We start from the raw sequence: 17,960 nt of genomic DNA on the forward strand, positions 1-17,960 counted from the left end.
TTGCGTTTTGTTCATTCTTTGTGCATAGTTTATGGTTTTACGTTTTGATGAGATGGCGAAAAAATGTTATAGATATTGCGCTTGCATCAAAAAGAAAAACTGAATATAATAATGGACAAACAGGAGGTGCAAGTTGCTTACCGTATTTACTGTAACAATTTCATAGTTCCAATTGCGTTGTCTTTTTATGACACTTCGTCACTGTTTACTGTACTGTAACGTAGTTAATTAGAACAGAGATTGGACAATATGAATAAGTGCAACAGAACACATAATAAAATATTGTTGGCTGTTATGGCTTATCCCGTTATCGAAAAACGTATCGCGAGTGGAATCTGAACTATGGTACTGGGCGAAAAATCACTGTGCCAATGCTGTCCACATGTTTAAGCTGACTACATTTACTGTTATAAAATTGTTAAGATGTTTGTAAATCGTTTGTACAACGTTTCATTGTAGCTGCTTCTGAAGGTGACCTATCTGTAGCAGCGAAGTAATAACACTCAAAATACGCTAAGCGCTAAAGTGCGTCGTCCTAAAATCACGTGGCTTGAGCCGTAGGAGCTGCTGGGTACAGAATCCTCGTTCTGCGCATCCGAAAACTCACTCCATAGATATTTACATTCCGTGTTCGTCGTCAAAGATATTACACGAGCTTGGCGCAGGTGGAAATCTCTGCCTTGCGGCAAAGTAGTTCGCCGTGCGCTGCCTAGAGTGCAGCACAAGTGAAGCAGACGCCGGAGCGGCGTGCGCGCCGCGCAGCAGCGATCAATACGACGTAGGAGTTGTCGGGCTTTAAGCAGCTAGCGTACGCGGGCGCGGCTATACGACTTTTGCAGCCGTGGGCGGGAGACGGTCATCCGGTACGGACAGTGGAGGCATGGTCTGCGTCGCGCTGCACAGCTGACTGCGAGGACGGCACCATGGCACCTGTCAGAGAAGGTGGGTGTGCCGCTGCCGCTGCCGCCGGCGCGCGCTCCGCCCGAGTACTCGCGCTACCATTCATAACTCCCCGCCCATTGATTTTTTACCCGGGATCTTGTAGTACAACTGACAGCGCTCCCCGTAACTTTTAGGCACGTGCTGGAGAATACGGCGAGGCGTCAGCTACGTTGTCTTCGCCTCTCCTGCAGAACGCGGCTCGTCTTCACGCGAGTAAACATTGTTATTTCGTACCTCGTATAACACAAACAAACAGCGCTAAACTTTCTGCCTCAGAGTGAAAAGATTAAAAATAACTTTTTCTGTTATCAATACAATATTCTTCTTCAAAAAGGTAGTGAGTCTGCGGACGTTTACCTCCGGAATAACTTTTCCGTAACATGTCAAGCAGCCTTTCCTTTGACCAAGTTTATTATTAATTTTTTGCCGATACAAGTATCACTAATAATTCCCAAGTGTAAAAGAAAAGTTATTTTGAATACATTCTAAACCAAAGAACTCAATACATAAAATTTTATCAAACGCAAATTACTAAAAATAGTGGAAAATAACGAAGACGTCAGATAGAAATTTTCTGGTAGAGTTGAGGATCGCTGTAATTTGCCATGCGCAAAATAAACGTTACCTGAATAAGCTTCTGAACTGAAAGAGACATCTGCCCGAGTCAGTGCAACAGGTATCTCCGAACCCGAAGTAATATCGAACGATTTACTTCGATGCCTGTTCCTTCCCCCTTTCTCTCGCGCACGCTGGGAGAAAACAAACGATGATAGCATTGTAACGAAGGAATATTGCCTGCGGGTGTCTGATAACTAAGTGATGAACCTTTTTACTTAACTGCAGTTACTAATATCTCATAGAGTGGAAGGACAGGATTACTCTTAGCACAACGTTCTTGAAGGCTTTTTATCATTTTCTGTCAAATTTGTTGACGAACTGGTCGCTTCCAATATCATACTCATGAGACGGTAAAGCAATAATTATCTACCCTTATATCAAATGTTTGCTGTTGCAGGAGTTACAGATGAATTTTACAAGGTTTGCTGCTTCCATTTTTCCGATACACCCTTCGTAATTTAGCAAGAGGCAGCTACATGGAAGAGAAAGTGTGTGTCTGTGTGAGTTTGCTTTGCTGCAGACGATGTATAAGCATTACCGTATCCGTGTTCATACTTTTTCTTTTACAAAACACATACTCATAGCATCTAGTTCACCGAGAACTATATTCCCATTCATTAAAATCACTACTCACTTTTAAACTGTGAAAAATGTGCTACATGTTGTTTCTCGCTGTTTCTCTTCTATGTTCGCAACGCAATGAAACTAATGTTTGAACAGCGCAGTATGCTGACAATATAAATTATTTTTCAATAAAAGTTGTTTTAACAAATGCAGTTACGCAATCAAATATGGTGAAGAGATAATCCGTTCCTCGGAAGGCGTTGCGCGGAATGTCAGAGAGATAAGTCATTAACGGCCATTGATTGTTACTTTTTCTCTTTCATCGTCTTTGATAGTATTATGGTTTTATTGCCAAAAACATTCATCTGTTGATGGGCATAAATTTATTCCGTACTATTGTAGGTAAAAAATGATTGTACCGAGCGACAAAGGGTCTGCGGTTTGCTAGCCAAACTACGCTGTCACTAGCAAAACCGATACAAACGATGTCTATACGAAGAGCATTCGAGAGGAGTGTTTGTAACATTAAATCCCGTTTTCGACGTTTGTTGTACGTGGTAATCTCATCCAGACGAAGAATCTGTTATTATTAAAAATAAAATAAATTTAACTTTAATGAATATTACATGAGACTCCGTGTCTTTATTTAATAAAATTATTTATGCGTACATCCAGCAGTTAGTTTAACTTACTTTTGTTTTCGACAATGAGAGGTGTATCTCTCTCTGACCTTGCATAGTGGTTTTCGTGTACGTAATGCAACAGCGTTACGTAAAAAATTGTGTTCACAGTTACGATAATCTTTGTAGAAAATAATATTTTGTTCGACTGAAATGATTTCACAAGTTTCCTCTTGTGAATGGAGCAAGAATCTACAGCAACACTGTGATAAATTTCCTAACGTATGTTGTAATTGGAAGGATATTTACTAAGTGCTCTGAAACGCAAAAAGTATTATACATTTCCATACGAAATTTACATCGTCCTTCACGCAGTAATCACGTGGAAGTCAGTTAATTGCTCACACTCCTCGATACACTGCTCTACATTCGCCAACGCAAACCTGCGTCATCTAATGATGCGTTTCGTCGCCCGAAATCGACAATGAAAACAGATAAATGTAATTTAGCATAAATCGTTGCTATCTCTCCTCATTAACGATTTTAAAACCAGAACAGAATGTCATCAGCATGTTATGCCCTTAGAATCCTATCATCAGTGTGTAACATGCAGTGTCTTTTAGTTACATATTATTCATATGTACACTCAATTCTTAGCTATGGCATTCTTTTTTGGGGAACAAATGAACAAAATATGAACACAATTTTCAAACTCCAGAAAAGATCCATGAGAATCATAACCAAAAATGGTAGTCGAGCTCATTGTAAAGATCTGTTCAGAAGCTGCTCCTTGTGAATATATTTACCAGTCAGTTGTACACATCAAAAATAACATTGGTAATTACTGCACAAACAGCTCTGTCCATGACCATGATACAAGAGATAGGCTCAACTTACATTTACCAATAAAAAAATAAACTTAAAACTCAAAACAGCATTTTCTACCAAGAGATAAAACTGTACAATAAATTACCAAAAGAGATTAAAGAAATTGCAAAAATACAGTTATTTAAAAAGGCAGCTAAAAAGTACCTGTCATGCAATACATTTTATGCATTGAAGGATTACTTAGCTAAAACAGAGTAGGGGTTTGATAAAAATGTTATAAAAATAAATAATAATAATAATAATGATTATAAAACATCCAACATTCCACATAACACCTTCACTTTATGTTTTTTGCTTCTGTTTTTTTCCTTTCTAGACACACGTACCCCCAAGCTATGCATGGCACAATACTAACACCTCTTCCTCTTTCTGAGCTAAACATCTCACTCATTATGGAGGGACGCTGAGTTAATTTTTCAGGATAGCAAATGGGAAGTTGTGGTACAGAAAATGGCTGAGAGATCACCAATGTGTGTGTGTGTGTGTGTGTGTGTGTGTGTGTGTGTGCGTGTGCGTGTGTGTGTGTAGTGAGTGAAGTGTTACGAAACAATGTGTGTATAGTGTGTGCAGTGACTGATAGTGAGATATGAGAGGACAATGTGGCATTACATTATTTAATAAGTTATTTGTATAAAAGTATTGTACACCAAGAGTAAATCTAGTGATTGTCTCTAACTAGAAGTCTGTAAATATATGTGTATACGAATTAGATTATTTTAAATTGATCTAAATTTGTACATACGTTGACATGTCCTATATCCTTGTAAAAAGAGATGTACGGATGAATAAAGCTACTACTACTGCTGCTACTAAACATTCTACAATTCGTTAACAGCTAGTACCATGCCGAACTAAACGGCCACTTTTATTAATGGAATGAGTCTGATGTGGAAACAACTATATAAGCAGAATTTTTATTTTGTTATCAACCAGACGTGTCTCACACAATTTTTTATGAATCTCCACTGATCTACAAAGAGATTGTTTTCTTAACTATAAAAATTTTGTTCCAAGATACTTAGTATTTCGTAGCAGCACTTTCAGCTATAGCTCTCGCCAGACTTAACTTCATAGCGCTCAGAGGATATCCTTTACTTCGAAATTCCACGGAGAACAAATTCTTCTATGCAGTGTTACGTTTCAGTAGCATGTCGTAAGGTACCTGAAAATCCGTGGGTTAAATATTAACTCTCTGAAATCCATTAAAGGCTTCTTTTGTTTCTGGAGAAGTCTGTTTTGCGAGTTTGACTTTTCGCAGTGGTGTGCTGTCGACCATGCTCTGCATAGACCTCGAGATTCGGCCACTTGGCATGTGGCCCGGAACGGTTGGTCAGTCTAAAGACGACAGATAATGACGCGGCCATCATCCAATAGAGCGTCCTAACAAGGAACGTACAGTTCTCGTCCACGTGGAAAGGAAAAGCGGAAAACAAGTAAAGCCTGAAGCAAAATCGTGGCCATGATAACTGAAGTTGGTAAACCCATAATGTTTTATGTGTCGTCTTCCTTTCGTGGATGTGGCGTTCTACGCCTACAATCATACCCTATGAGTGAACATCCACTGCATAAATGCAAGAAAATAAGATAATTACAGATGGAGCACCTGTACTAATTTCCTGTCTGTACTCATATTATGGTCAGTATGTAATATGTGTGTAGCGAGGAGAGGAGGGAGGCATCAATATGTACTTAAAATCTTGCGGCAACACAGGATTTCAGAATCTAATGAGTAATCCTTCATGTGATGTACGGCAGCTAGATTATTTCTCCCACTTTTGTTTGTAGGATATTTTTTAATATTCCTGAGGAAGTACTGGCAACTACCTATCATTATTTCGGTTTTCAAACGTGTTCTATTACCCTTCACCGGCTTATGTTGTATCCACATCGATATAGGTAGTTCGCACGTTTAGATTTTTGCGCTTAATAAAATATAGAGGGACTGATAAAGCGAGGATAAAGATAAGCTATCAGGGCTCGTATTTACTTTTGTGTGACGTGCAACTAAATGTTACTACAGTAACTATTGCTACATGTGAACGTAAATGGGTACATTTACCGCCATCTACATGTGTGCATATCGCTATCCCTAGACTTTTGTCACCTCTCATGACAAAGACATGGGACAGCGGTATGTACGCATGCAGTTGGCGGTAGGATAGCGTACGCAAGGTATAAAACGGCACTGCATTGGCGGAGCTATCATTTGTACTGAGATGAGTCATGCGGATGGGTTTCCGACGTAATTATAGCCGCACGACTGGAATTGCACTACTGGCCATTAAAATTGCTACACCACGAAGATGACGTGCTGCAGACGCGAAATTTAACCGACAGGAAGAAGATGCTGTGATATGCAAACGATTAGCTTTTCAGAGCATTCATACAAGGTTGGCGCCGGTGGCGACATCTACAACGTACTGACATGAGCAAAGTTTCCAACCGATTTCTCATACACAAACAGCAGTTGACCGGCGGTGCCTGGTGAAACGTTGTTGTTATGCCTCGTGTAAGGAGGAGAAATGCGTACCATCACGTTTCCGACTTTGATAAGGGTCAGATTGTACCCTATCGCGATTGCGGTTTATCGTATCGCGACGTTGCTGCTCGCGTTGGTCGAGATCCAATGACTGTTAGCACAATATGGAATCGGTGGGTTCAGGAGAGTAATACGGAACGCCGTGCTGGATCCCAACGGCCTCGTATCACTAGCAGTCGCGATGGCAGGCAACTTATCCGCATGGCTGTAAGGATCGTGCAGCCACGTCTCGATCCCTGAGTCGGCAGATGGGGACGTTTGCAGGACAACAACCATCTGCACGAACAGTTCGACGACGTTTGCAGCAGCATGGCTGTCAGCTCGGAGACCGTGGCTGCGGTTACCCTTGACGCTGCATCTCAGGCAGGAGCGTCTGCGATGGTGTACTCGACGACGAACCTGGGTGGACGAATGGCAAAACGACATTTTTTCGGATGAATCCAGGTTCTGTTTACAGCATCATGATGGTCGCATCCGTGTTTGGCGACATCGCGGTGAACGCACATTGGAAGCGTGTATTCGTCATCGCCATACTGGCGTATCATCCGGCGTGATGGTATGGGGTGTCATTGGTTACACGTCTTGGTCACCTCTTGTTCGTATTGACGGCACTTTGAACAGTGGACGTTACATTTCAGATGTGTTACAACACGTGGCTCTACCCTTCATTCGATCCCTACGAAATCCTACATTTTAGCAGGATAATGCACGACCGCATGTTACAGGTCGTGTACGAGCCTTTCTGGATACAGAAAATGTTCGACTGCTGCCCTGGCCAGCATATTCTCCAGATCTCTCAGCAATTAAAATCGTCTGGTCAATGGTGGCTGAGGAACTGGCTCGTCACAATACACCAGTAACTACTCTTGATGAACTGTGGTATCGTGTTGAAGCTGCATGGGCAGTTGTACCTGTACACGCCATCCAAGCTCTGTTTGACTCAATGACCAGGCGTATCAAGACCGTTATTACGGTCAGAGATGGTTGTTCTGGGTACTGATTTCTCAGGATCTATGCACCCAAATTGCGTGAAAATGTAATCACATGTCAGTTCTAGTACAGTATATTTGTCCAATGAATGCCCGTTTATCATCTGCATTTCTTCTTGGTGTAGCAATTTTAATGGCCAGTAGTGTAACAGATTTTGAACGCGAAATGGTGGTTGGAGCTAGACGCACGGGACATTCCATTTCGAAAATGGTTAGAGTATTCGATATTCCGACATCCACAGTGTCAAGAGTGTGCCGAGAACACCATATTTCTGGCATTAACTCTCACCACGGACAACACAGTGGCCGACGGTCTTCACTTAACGACCGAGAGCAGCGGCAATTGCGTAGAGTTTTCAGCGCTAAGAGACAAACAACACTGCGTGAAGTGACCACCAAAAACAATGTGGAACGCGCGACGAACTTAAGCGTTAGGACAGTGCGACGAATTCTGGCGTTAATGGGCTGCGGTAGAAGACGACCGACGCGAGTGCCTCTTCTTCTTGGCTCGTAACCATATCGCTTGTACCCTAGAGGACAGAAAAACCTTGGCCTTGTCAGATGAGTTGAGATTTCAGTTGATACGAGCTGACTGTAAGGTTCGAGTGTGGCGCACACCCCACGAAATGGACTCAAGTTGTCAACAAGGCACTGTACAAGCTGGTAATGGCTCCATAATAGCATAGGCTGCGTTTACATGGAACTGACTGGGTCTTCCTGTCCAACTGAACCACCTGATACCATTTGCAGCCCTTCACGGGGGTCATGTTCCCAAACTTTTAATGGATGACAATGCGCCATGTCATCGGCTGACAGTTGAGGACATTATGGACCATTCGAGCGAATGATTTGGCCATCCATATCGCCCTGGAGAAGAAGTAAAAACTTTGAGGTTCGCCGGTGACATTGTAATTCTGTCAGAGACAGCAAAGGACTTGGAAGAGCAGTTGAACGGAATGGACAGTGTCTTGAAAGGAGGATATAAGATGAAGATCAACAAAAGCAAAACGAGGATAATGGAATGTAGTCAAATTAAATCGGGTGATCCTGAGGGAATTAGATTAGGAAATGAGACACTTAAAGTAGTAAAGGAGTTTTGCTATTTAGGGAGTAAAATAACTGATGATGGTCGAAGTAGAGAGGATATAAAATGTAGATTGGCAATGGCAAGGAAATCGTTTCTGAAGAAGAGCAATTTGTTAACATCGAGAATAGATTTAAGTGTCAGGAAGTCGTTTCTGAAAGTATTTGTATGGAGTGTAGCCATGTATGGAAGTGAAACATGGACGATAACTAGTTTGGACAAGAAGAGAATAGAAGCTTTCGAAATGTGGTGCTACAGAAGAATGCTGAAAATAAGGTGGGTAGATCACGTAACTAATGAGGAGGTATTGAATAGGATTGGGGAGAAGAGAAGTTTGTGGCACAACTTGACTAGAAGAAGGTATCGGTTGGTAGGACATGTTTTGAGGCATCAAGGGATCACAAATTTAGTATTGGAGGGCAGCGTGGAGGGTAAAAATCGTAGAGGGAGACCAAGAGATGAATACACTAAGCAGATTCAGAGGGATGTAGGTTGCAGTAAGTACTGGGAGATGAAGAAGCTTGCACAGGATAGAGTAGCATGGAGAGCTGCATCAAACCAGTCTCAGGACTGAAGACCACAACAACAACATCAACAACAACAACATCGCCCGACATGAATCCCATCGAACATTAATAGGACATAATCGATAGATCATTTCGTGCACAAAATCCTGTACCGGTAACATATCCCAAGTATGGACGGCTGTAGAGGCAGCATGGCTCAATGTCTGTACCAAGTACTTGCAACGGTTTGTTGAGTCCATGCAACGTTGAGTAGCTGCAATACGCTGGGTATAAGGAGATCCGACACGATGTTAGCAGGCATCTATTATATCTCTTAAAAGAAATATAATGTATATGCTATTTATTTATTTAGAGGAAACACTCTCCTAGTAAATTTGTTTGAAAATACAAAAGAGATATAATAAGCAAAATAATGAATTTCGTAGGTTGCCAATTACGTATTATGTCTGGTTTTATCGAGCGCCAGGCTCCCTACAAATTACTGTAAATGCAATAGCGTAGTAGTACTCAGCTCTGAAATTATTACTATCACAGAAAATAGACAAGTTTTAATAAAATTATTTCACTGGATTACTTCAATTAATCTCACTGAACATTTTTACATAATTTCTTCCGTTCCGGCTATCAGACATTGTGCTGTGAAAAAATATTTTTAAATGTACCGCGTAATGGCGGCTAATTGTTAACAGTCAGAGATTGCTGTTACTCGCTCCGCAGCAGCTGGAAACATGCTAAATAATTTTCATTACATATTCTTTTCATGAGATAAATGTGGCGTAGGTTCTTGAAATAACATACGGAGATCACTTTATACTAATATATTCTTACTAGGACACAGTTTACACCATTAAATATTTGCAATTACGTTACGACAGAAACAAAATGCTAGCGCCGCACAATAGCTTGCGTACCTTATTCCAGCTAACACCAGAACGAACAGAACAAAACAGACTAGAGAGAAGAATGAGCATTGCATTGTATTTTGTACTCTTACAAAGATAATCACATTATAATCTCATACAATAAAAATAATGTCTTTTCTGCATTTATCGATATATATATTGTATATTTTTACAGTTAAATCAATGATAAATCAATGTTTGCAATTCATTTTGAGTCACATACTGTCAGTTTTATTTATGTTTCACCTTCATAAGGGTGAACATTGCAAAAGGGACACTACACATCCCATCACTTTTGTCACATTATGGCAAGAAAGGAAGAATGAATTGATTGTTGGTGTTAATAACTATCGTTCTCCTTTACCTCCTCTGCATTACTGCAGATGACGTGTCACTGACCACATATCTTCTGTGCCTGCAGTATACGTGAGGCACCTAGTTGTTTCCACTGCACTGTGTGGAATACGAAGGTTCTGTTATAGTCCACTAACTTGCTATCTTCAAGTTGATGTCCCCAGCGCAGAAAACAGCACGCAGGACGTAGGTTCTGTATCTTGAGGCTGAAACTGACTTTTAGCGAGGTTCTGTTCTGAAATAATGTATCACTTCTTTGGGATGCCACTCGCTTATTTTAATATACGAGAAGACTACATGATCTTAATACAACACCTTCTGATACAACAAAGTCAATGATCAAACACAATGTTTACGAAAATGTATCTTTGCACTATTTGTGGCACGTGTCTGTGCCTCATGACTACCGAAGTGAATCTTTTAATACTGAGTACTGGCAAATACATCCTGCCACAGACAACATTACTGTACATCTCGACTGCCTAATCCAGGGTGACGACCAGGAACTTAAATAGAAATTGGAAACACATCCTACGACAGACAACAGTTATGTTCTTCTCGACTGCCTAATCCAGAGTGACATACAGCCCGAAACACTTCGCGCGCCTTACCAGAAAAGGCGTGACCCGAACGCTTCCGAAGTGCTTCGTCTGCAATTTCGTCAGTCTTTTGTTTTTGATTTAAATTGTTTTTAATATTTCTAAAATTACTGATTGATAGTCGGCTGTTGAGAGATATTTATATTAAAAAGTAAAGTCATTCCAATCAGTAGTTTAGCTAATAATAATAACTATACTTTAACGTTTTGGCGCCCTTCCTCCGAACACAGCAGCCAATCACAGAGCACTAGCATTATGCAGGCGATCTTTCTCACGGGAATGATACCGAATCTAACATATGTCACAGGTACCTCAAACACATTTCGTCATATATATACTTCTTGCATCTCCACTGCTCTGGGAACAGCTTCTTGGAGCCTAATACGATGGCTGACTAACGTAAGCCAGAAATATTACATCAGTGTATATGTTTATGTTTACATTTATGTAACAATTGTTATATAAATGTATACTGTATGTAGGCTAAGCCTGTCCAGACGTTTATTAGAGTATCGTATAAAAGTTTGGTGTAAATCAGTCAAAAACTTTTTGGTAACAACGTTAAACAATATCTTGTTTTTATATATTAGTATAAACAGAGTAGCGTATATCTATAATTTTCGTATTATTTGCCAGACTGCCCTGGACGCGACATTAGTTCCACATGCAACAGATAATCATTTAAGGCCTGTCAAACACGCGAGCAGGAACTGTCCGTTGAGAATCAGGAGTTAACACAGTCATTGATCTCCTTTTTCGTCCTATTGTGGTACCACTTGCCCAGGTTTTCTCAACTGTCGTAACAATGGAGAGCGTCCTACACGAATACTTGGCCTTATTCAACGTCTGAGCTTCTTGCAGTTTCCACTAGCGAGTTCGTAGACGAAAATTACGTCCGTTAATTACATAACCGGCTACGGCGCAATTTCGCTAGACATAGTTGATTGTATATACGCTTCAACTCGTAAACGCAGACTGCAGTCTTGCATGCAGACCTTTACGCTACAGATGGCCATACTAGTGAACCCATCTTACCGTCTGCATTTAGTTGACCGAGTTAATTGTTCTCGACTCTCACGATATACACATGCAAGTTGCTCCAATTCGCTTACCCTACAATATTAAGAACTACATACACGATAAATCTGCGTACCACATCGCACCAGCGATGATTCGGAGGTTCTCGTATTCTACTGGCCCAGATATTCCACAACGCATTTGGCTTCTTAGGTTTCGTTTTACTCGTTTTGAGATTAGGGTTCCTCATCACAAAATGATACATTTACCTTTTTGTATCACGCCAGAAAGTTTTTATTATGATGGAAACGTCCACTGTTCAAGGTCCACAAGTTCCGGTGCTGCATGCATGTCACTATGAGATAACTCATCACAATGCAATTAACGTCATAGTGGGTCAATGGTAAATGAAGTGTGATACGTCATCGTAGTAAGCAATAACGGATCTGACGATGGTTATGACGTATCGAAATCAATATAAGTCACTGGTGGATCGTTGTATATTACCTGTGCGTTTAAGGATGAAAATGGATGTGTCAAATATATAAAATATACTATCTCATGAAAAGTATATGGACATCTCTACGTAACGTGGAACTGACCACTAGATGCCACTAGAGGCAGACCTGCTAGTATAAAAGGCGGCGGGCAATAGTGTCAGTACAGAAGCAACGACTGCAGTCAAGCTGCTTTTGCAGAGACACGCCACAAGCGACGAAACAAAACACCTGAATTTCTGAAGAATGCCCAGTGCAGAGCGCAGCAGCAGCTCCTTCTCAACTCATTTATGCCAGCCCTCACCCCGACAAGTGTAAGTCATAAAACTGCTGTTTTAATTAAGTCCCCCCGGTTACCTACTGCGAAGATTGAGCACACAACACACGTATCTTACCGAAGGAGGGCGAAATCTTTTCACATATAAGCGTCAGCAATAATTCAGCTACGTCATCGTTTCGTACTTGAGCTGTGGGAGAGCTTCACAAAAATATACACTCCTGGAAATGGAAAAAAGAACACATTGACACCGGTGTGTCAGACCCACCATACTTGCTCCGGACACTGCGAGAGGGCTGTACAAGCAATGATCACACGCACGGCACAGCGGACACACCAGGAACCGCGGTGTTGGCCGTCGAATGGCGCTAGCTGCGCAGCATTTGTGCACCGCCGCCGTCAGTGTCAGCCAGTTTGCCGTGGCATACGGAGCTCCATCGCAGTCTTTAACACTGGTAGCATGCCGCGACAGCGTGGACCTGAACCGTATGTGCAGTTGACGGACTTTGAGCGAGGGCGTATAGTGGGCATGCGGGAGGCCGGGTGGACGTACCGCCGAATTGCTCAACACGTGGGGCGTGAGGTCTCCACAGTACATCGATGTTGTCGCCAGTGGTCGGCGGAAGGTGCACGTGCCCGTCGACCTGGGACCGGACCGCAGCGACGCACGGATGCACGCCAAGACCGTAGGATCCCACGCAGTGCCGTAGGGGACCGCACCGCCACTTCCCAGCAAATTAGGGACGCTGTTGCTCCTGGGGTATCGGCGAGGACCATTCGCAACCGTCTCCATGAAGCTGGGCTACGGTCCCGCACACCGTTAGGCCGTCTTCCGCTCACACCCCAACATCGTGCAGCCCGCCTCCAGTGGTGTCGCGACAGGCGTGAATGGAGGGACGAATGGAGACGTGTCGTCTTCAGCGATGAGAGTCGCTTCTGCCTTGGTGCCAATGATGGTCGTATGCGTGTTTGGCGCCGTGCAGGTGAGCGCCACAATCAGGACTGCATACGACCGAGGCACACAGGGCCAACACCCGGCATCATGGTGTGGGGAGCGATCTCCTACACTGGCCGTACACCACTGGTGATCGTCGAGGGGACACTGAATAGTGCACGGTACATCCAAACCGTCATCGAACCCATCGTTCTACCATTCCTAGACCGGCAAGGGAACTTGCTGTTCCAACAGGACAATGCACGTCCGGATATATCCCGTGCCACCCAACGTGCTCTAGAAGGTGTAAGTCAACTACCCTGGCCAGCAAGATCTCCGGATTTGTCCCCCATTGAGCATGTTTGGGACTGGATGAAGCGTCGTCTCACGCGGTCTGCACGTCCAGCACGAACGCTGGTCCAACTGAGGCGCCAGGTGGAAATGGCATGGCAAGCCGTTCCACAGGACTACATCCAGCATCTCTACGATCGTCTCCATGGGAGAATAGCAGCCTGCATTGCTGCGAAAGGTGGATATACACTGTACTAGTGCCGACATTGTGCATGCTCTGTTGCCTGTGTCTATGTGCCTGTGGTTCTGTCAGTGTGATCATGTGATGTATCTGACCCCAGGAATGCGTCAATAAAGTTTCCCCTTCCTGGGACAATGAATTCACGGTGTTCGTATTTCAATTTCCAGGAGTGTAGTATAAAAAATTTTCGATGTGCAACATTAGTTGTAGTTTAGAGATTTCAACATCTACATCTGCATCTACATGGATACTCTGCAAATTACATTTAATTGCCTGGCAGAGGGTTCATCGAACCACCTTCACAATTCTCTATTATTCCAATCTCGTATAGTGCGCGGGAAGACTGAACTCCTATATCTTTCCGTACGAACTCTGATTTCCCATATTTTATCTTTGTGATCGTTCCTCCCTATGAAAGTCGGTGTCAACAAAATATTTTCGCATTCGGAGGAGAAAGTTGGTGATTGGAATTTCGTGAGAAGATTCCGTCGCAACGAAAAACGCCTTTCTTTTAATGGTGTCCAGCCCAAATCCTGTATCATTTCTGTGACACCCTCTCCCATATTTCGCGATAATACAAAACATGCTGTCTTTCTTTGAACTTTTTCGATGTACTCAGTCAGTCCTATCTGGTAAGGATCCCACACCGCGGAGCAGTATTCTAAAAGAGGACGGACAAGCGTAGTGTAAGCAGTCTCCTTAGCAGGTCTGTTACATTTTCTAAGCGTCCTGCCAATAAAACGCAGTCCTTGGTTAGCCTTCCCCGCAACATTTTCTATGTGTTCCTTCCAATTTAAATTGTTCGTAATTGTAATTCGTACGTATTTAGTTGAATTCACGGCTTTTTGATTAGACTTATTTATCGTGTAAGCGAAGTTTAATGAGTTCCTTTTTAGCACTCATGTGGATGACCTTACACTTTTCGTTATTTAAGGTCAACTGCAGCTTTACGCACCATTTTGATATTTCTTCTAAATCGTTTTGCAGTTTGTTTTGATCTTATGATAAGTTTATTAGTCGATAAACGACAGCGTCATCTGCAAACAACCGAAGACGGTTGGTCAGATTGTCTCCCAAAGATAAGGAACAGCAAAGGGCCTATAACACTCACTTGGGTAACGCCAGAAATCACTTCTGTTTTACTCGATGACTTTCCGTCAATTACTAAGTCAACTACTCTCTGACAGGAAGTCACAAATCCAGTCAAATAACTGAAACGATATTCCGTAAGCACGCAATTTCAGTACAAGCGGCTTGTGTGGTTCAGTGTCAAAAGCCTTTCGGAAATCCAGAAATAAGGAATCGATCTGAAATCCCTTTCGACTTTCGACCAGCTTGACCATTTTCGAGATACCCATTCTCAGGCCCTGTGTAATAATAATCCGCCCTTTGACAAAGTCGCTTATCCCAATAGATTTCCGCATTTGCAACCAATATCTTTTGTATGGTGACCCCCGCGCGTGTCTGTTCAGCTTGAATTCTTTTGTTACCGCTTAAAGTGCCCGCAACACCGCCAGGCTTTATCCAATGTCGCGGTGGTCAGTGGCCATAATGTTTTGGCTTATTAATGTATATAATTACGGCGATGGCTGTCAACGACCCCTTCAATGCTGATGCACACAAACCTGGAACTCATACGGGAATGGTCGAGATGCCGCAAGTAATGAGGCTAATCAGTATTGTATGGTATAAGTTGAAAATTTGTCGCCCGGGTTCCGGGGTTCGATTCCCGGCGGGGTCAGGGATTTTCTCTGCCTCGTGATGGCTGGATGTTGTGTGCTGTCCTTAGGTTAGTTAGGTTTAATTAGTTCTAAGTTCTAGGGGACTGATGACCATAGATGTTAAGTCCCATAGTGCTCAGAGCCATTTGAACCATTTTTTTGAAAATTTTTGTCTGACGGAGACGTGCTAGGGTAGTCCGTGTTGTAATGCCCACAGTGTCCGGAGGGCGTAGTGGTCAGCGCATCTGCCTAGTGAGCAGGGGACACTGATTCGAATCACGGTCCAGCACAAATTTTCAACTCCCCGCTTTGATATAAATAAATGCTCACTGGCTGCCAATGCTGTTCATTCCTTTGTATCTTTATTACATACTGGATTTACGACGCCGTAACTGAAAGTGGTGAGCATCTGTCAGGGAAAAACTTGTGACTGTGTTCAGACCTGCGCGTTCTTGTGATGACTTACTTCCTCCATGCTACTTCGGTTAGTCAGTGAAATGGTGTATATATTTGAAGGGTGGCAAGCACTTAGTTGTTACCTTAATTTCACCGTTTTATGGCAATATCTCCAGCATTAAGTTTCTCAATTCGCGTTCTGCTTCAGCTACCTTTTAATGCCAAAGGTACAGAACACTGGTAAAATTTTCCTGTCGTTTTACTTTCGCAAAATGGTTCAAATGGCTCTGAGCACTATGCGACTTAGCATCTGAGGTCATCAGTCCCCTAGAACTTAGAACTACTTAACCCTAACTAACTTAAGGATATCACACACATCAATGCCCGAGGCAGGATTCGAATCAGCGACCGTAGCAGTCGCGCGGTTCCGGAATGAAGCGCCTAGAACCGCTCGGCCACCGTGGCCGGCTTACTTTCGCAATTCTGAGGTATCTGTTGTGGGCTGTGCCTGTCGTTCTGGTAACATGGTTTCTCCTTAAGTTCTAGTACGTGGAGCGACGCGTGATACTTTGTCTGTAATCAGCTGGCTCCCACTGTCAGTTAGACGAGCATGTAAGCTGCGAGCCCGCATCTCGTGGTCGTGCGGTAGCGTTCTCGCTTCCCACGCCCGGGTTCCCGGGTTCGATTCCCGCCGGGGGCAGGGATTTTCTCTGCCTCGTGATGGCTGGGTGTTGTGTGCTGTCCTTAGGTTAGTTAGGTTTAAGTAGTTCTAAGTTCTAGTGGACTTATGACCACAGCAGTTGAGTCCCATAGTGCTCAGAGCCATTTGAACCATTTTTTTGTAAGCTGCGAGCAGCACGGCGGCATTTCGCTTCTTCGTACGGAAGCCAGTTCGTTCGTCAATGTGGTTCATGTATTTCTCGTTATTAAATTTTCTCACTGTGTAACAGACGAATCTCCTGTTAAGAATATCATAAGCTTGAGTAAAAATTTCTTAAAATCAATTAGATGCTTTCGGAGTCTTATATTTTTATCTGTTTAATTAAGTTTTATGTCGATTCATACTGAATATTGAAAGATTCACTTTTGCCGATTTGCGTTAAAACACGATGAATTTTCTTAATTACATTTTTGGTTGTAGTTGAAACCTTTATTTCAAATTAAGATAACAGCAGTACAACTGAGATCAGTACGTCGGTCTGTTGATTTAACTATCGTTAACGAAGAGTTGATTTTATGTAAAGGTTACTCTTGTACCAAATTTCCTTAAAAAAGAGAAAGAAGGAACGAAGCGACTCTCAGCAATAAATGCGTTACGTTATAAAAAAAGTGATTCTTTTCTGGGTAATCATCCCTTGCCACTCCCATGTCCATGCATTTGCTATCCAGGACCATTTCAAGTTTCTCATATCGTGCCAATACTGCCACTATATGCACAGCAAAATGCCGAAGAATCAAGGTGCATGAAACAATGAAGCATGGTGGAAATGTATCCTTGCGTGTAACTTTCGCGTGGGTAACTTTATTTTCGTTGGTTTGTTGCCTATAAACAATACCAATAAAAGTGACTAAAAATCTGTATGAATGGGAACTTTTAAAAGCAAGAAGACAGTAGTTGCCAACACTAAAAATCGTACCAATAAAAAACCTGACATTATGGAATCACCGGAAAGTAGGATGAGAGCTCAAATCATAACCTTCACAACAGTGTTGACTTCGATTTTCATTGCGCATTTTGTGATGTCAAATTTTGTAGTTTTTTATAGTGTGCTTTTCTTCGTTTCGTAGTGTGGTTAATTTTTTTTTCCTCTGTAGTTGTTAAACGCCCTTTACTGTAAGAAACGATGATGACTATGATGATGACTGTCATGGCCCCTCTAGTCACAGAGACTGATCTCAGTTCGTATGTCAGCATGCCTCTGGAGTCGCTCAGTAGTTTCACTCATTCGGGTGTCGGGTT

General features: G+C 42.5%; 1 protein-coding gene across 1 annotated transcript in view; it reads left to right on the forward strand.

The window, feature by feature from the left end:
• Positions 1–763: 763 nt before the first annotated feature.
• Positions 764–17,960, forward strand: part of LOC124794816 — a 552,259-nt gene continuing 535,062 nt past the window's right edge. Inside the window, exon 1 of the mRNA XM_047258475.1 lies at positions 764–942. Coding sequence (XP_047114431.1) covers positions 924–942 — 19 coding nt within the window. The 5' untranslated portion in view covers positions 764–923. The remainder of the gene's footprint in view (positions 943–17,960) is intronic.

Source organism: Schistocerca piceifrons, chromosome 4, assembly GCF_021461385.2.
Source record: "Schistocerca piceifrons isolate TAMUIC-IGC-003096 chromosome 4, iqSchPice1.1, whole genome shotgun sequence".
In the NCBI taxonomy this organism is placed as follows: domain Eukaryota; kingdom Metazoa; phylum Arthropoda; class Insecta; order Orthoptera; family Acrididae; genus Schistocerca; species Schistocerca piceifrons.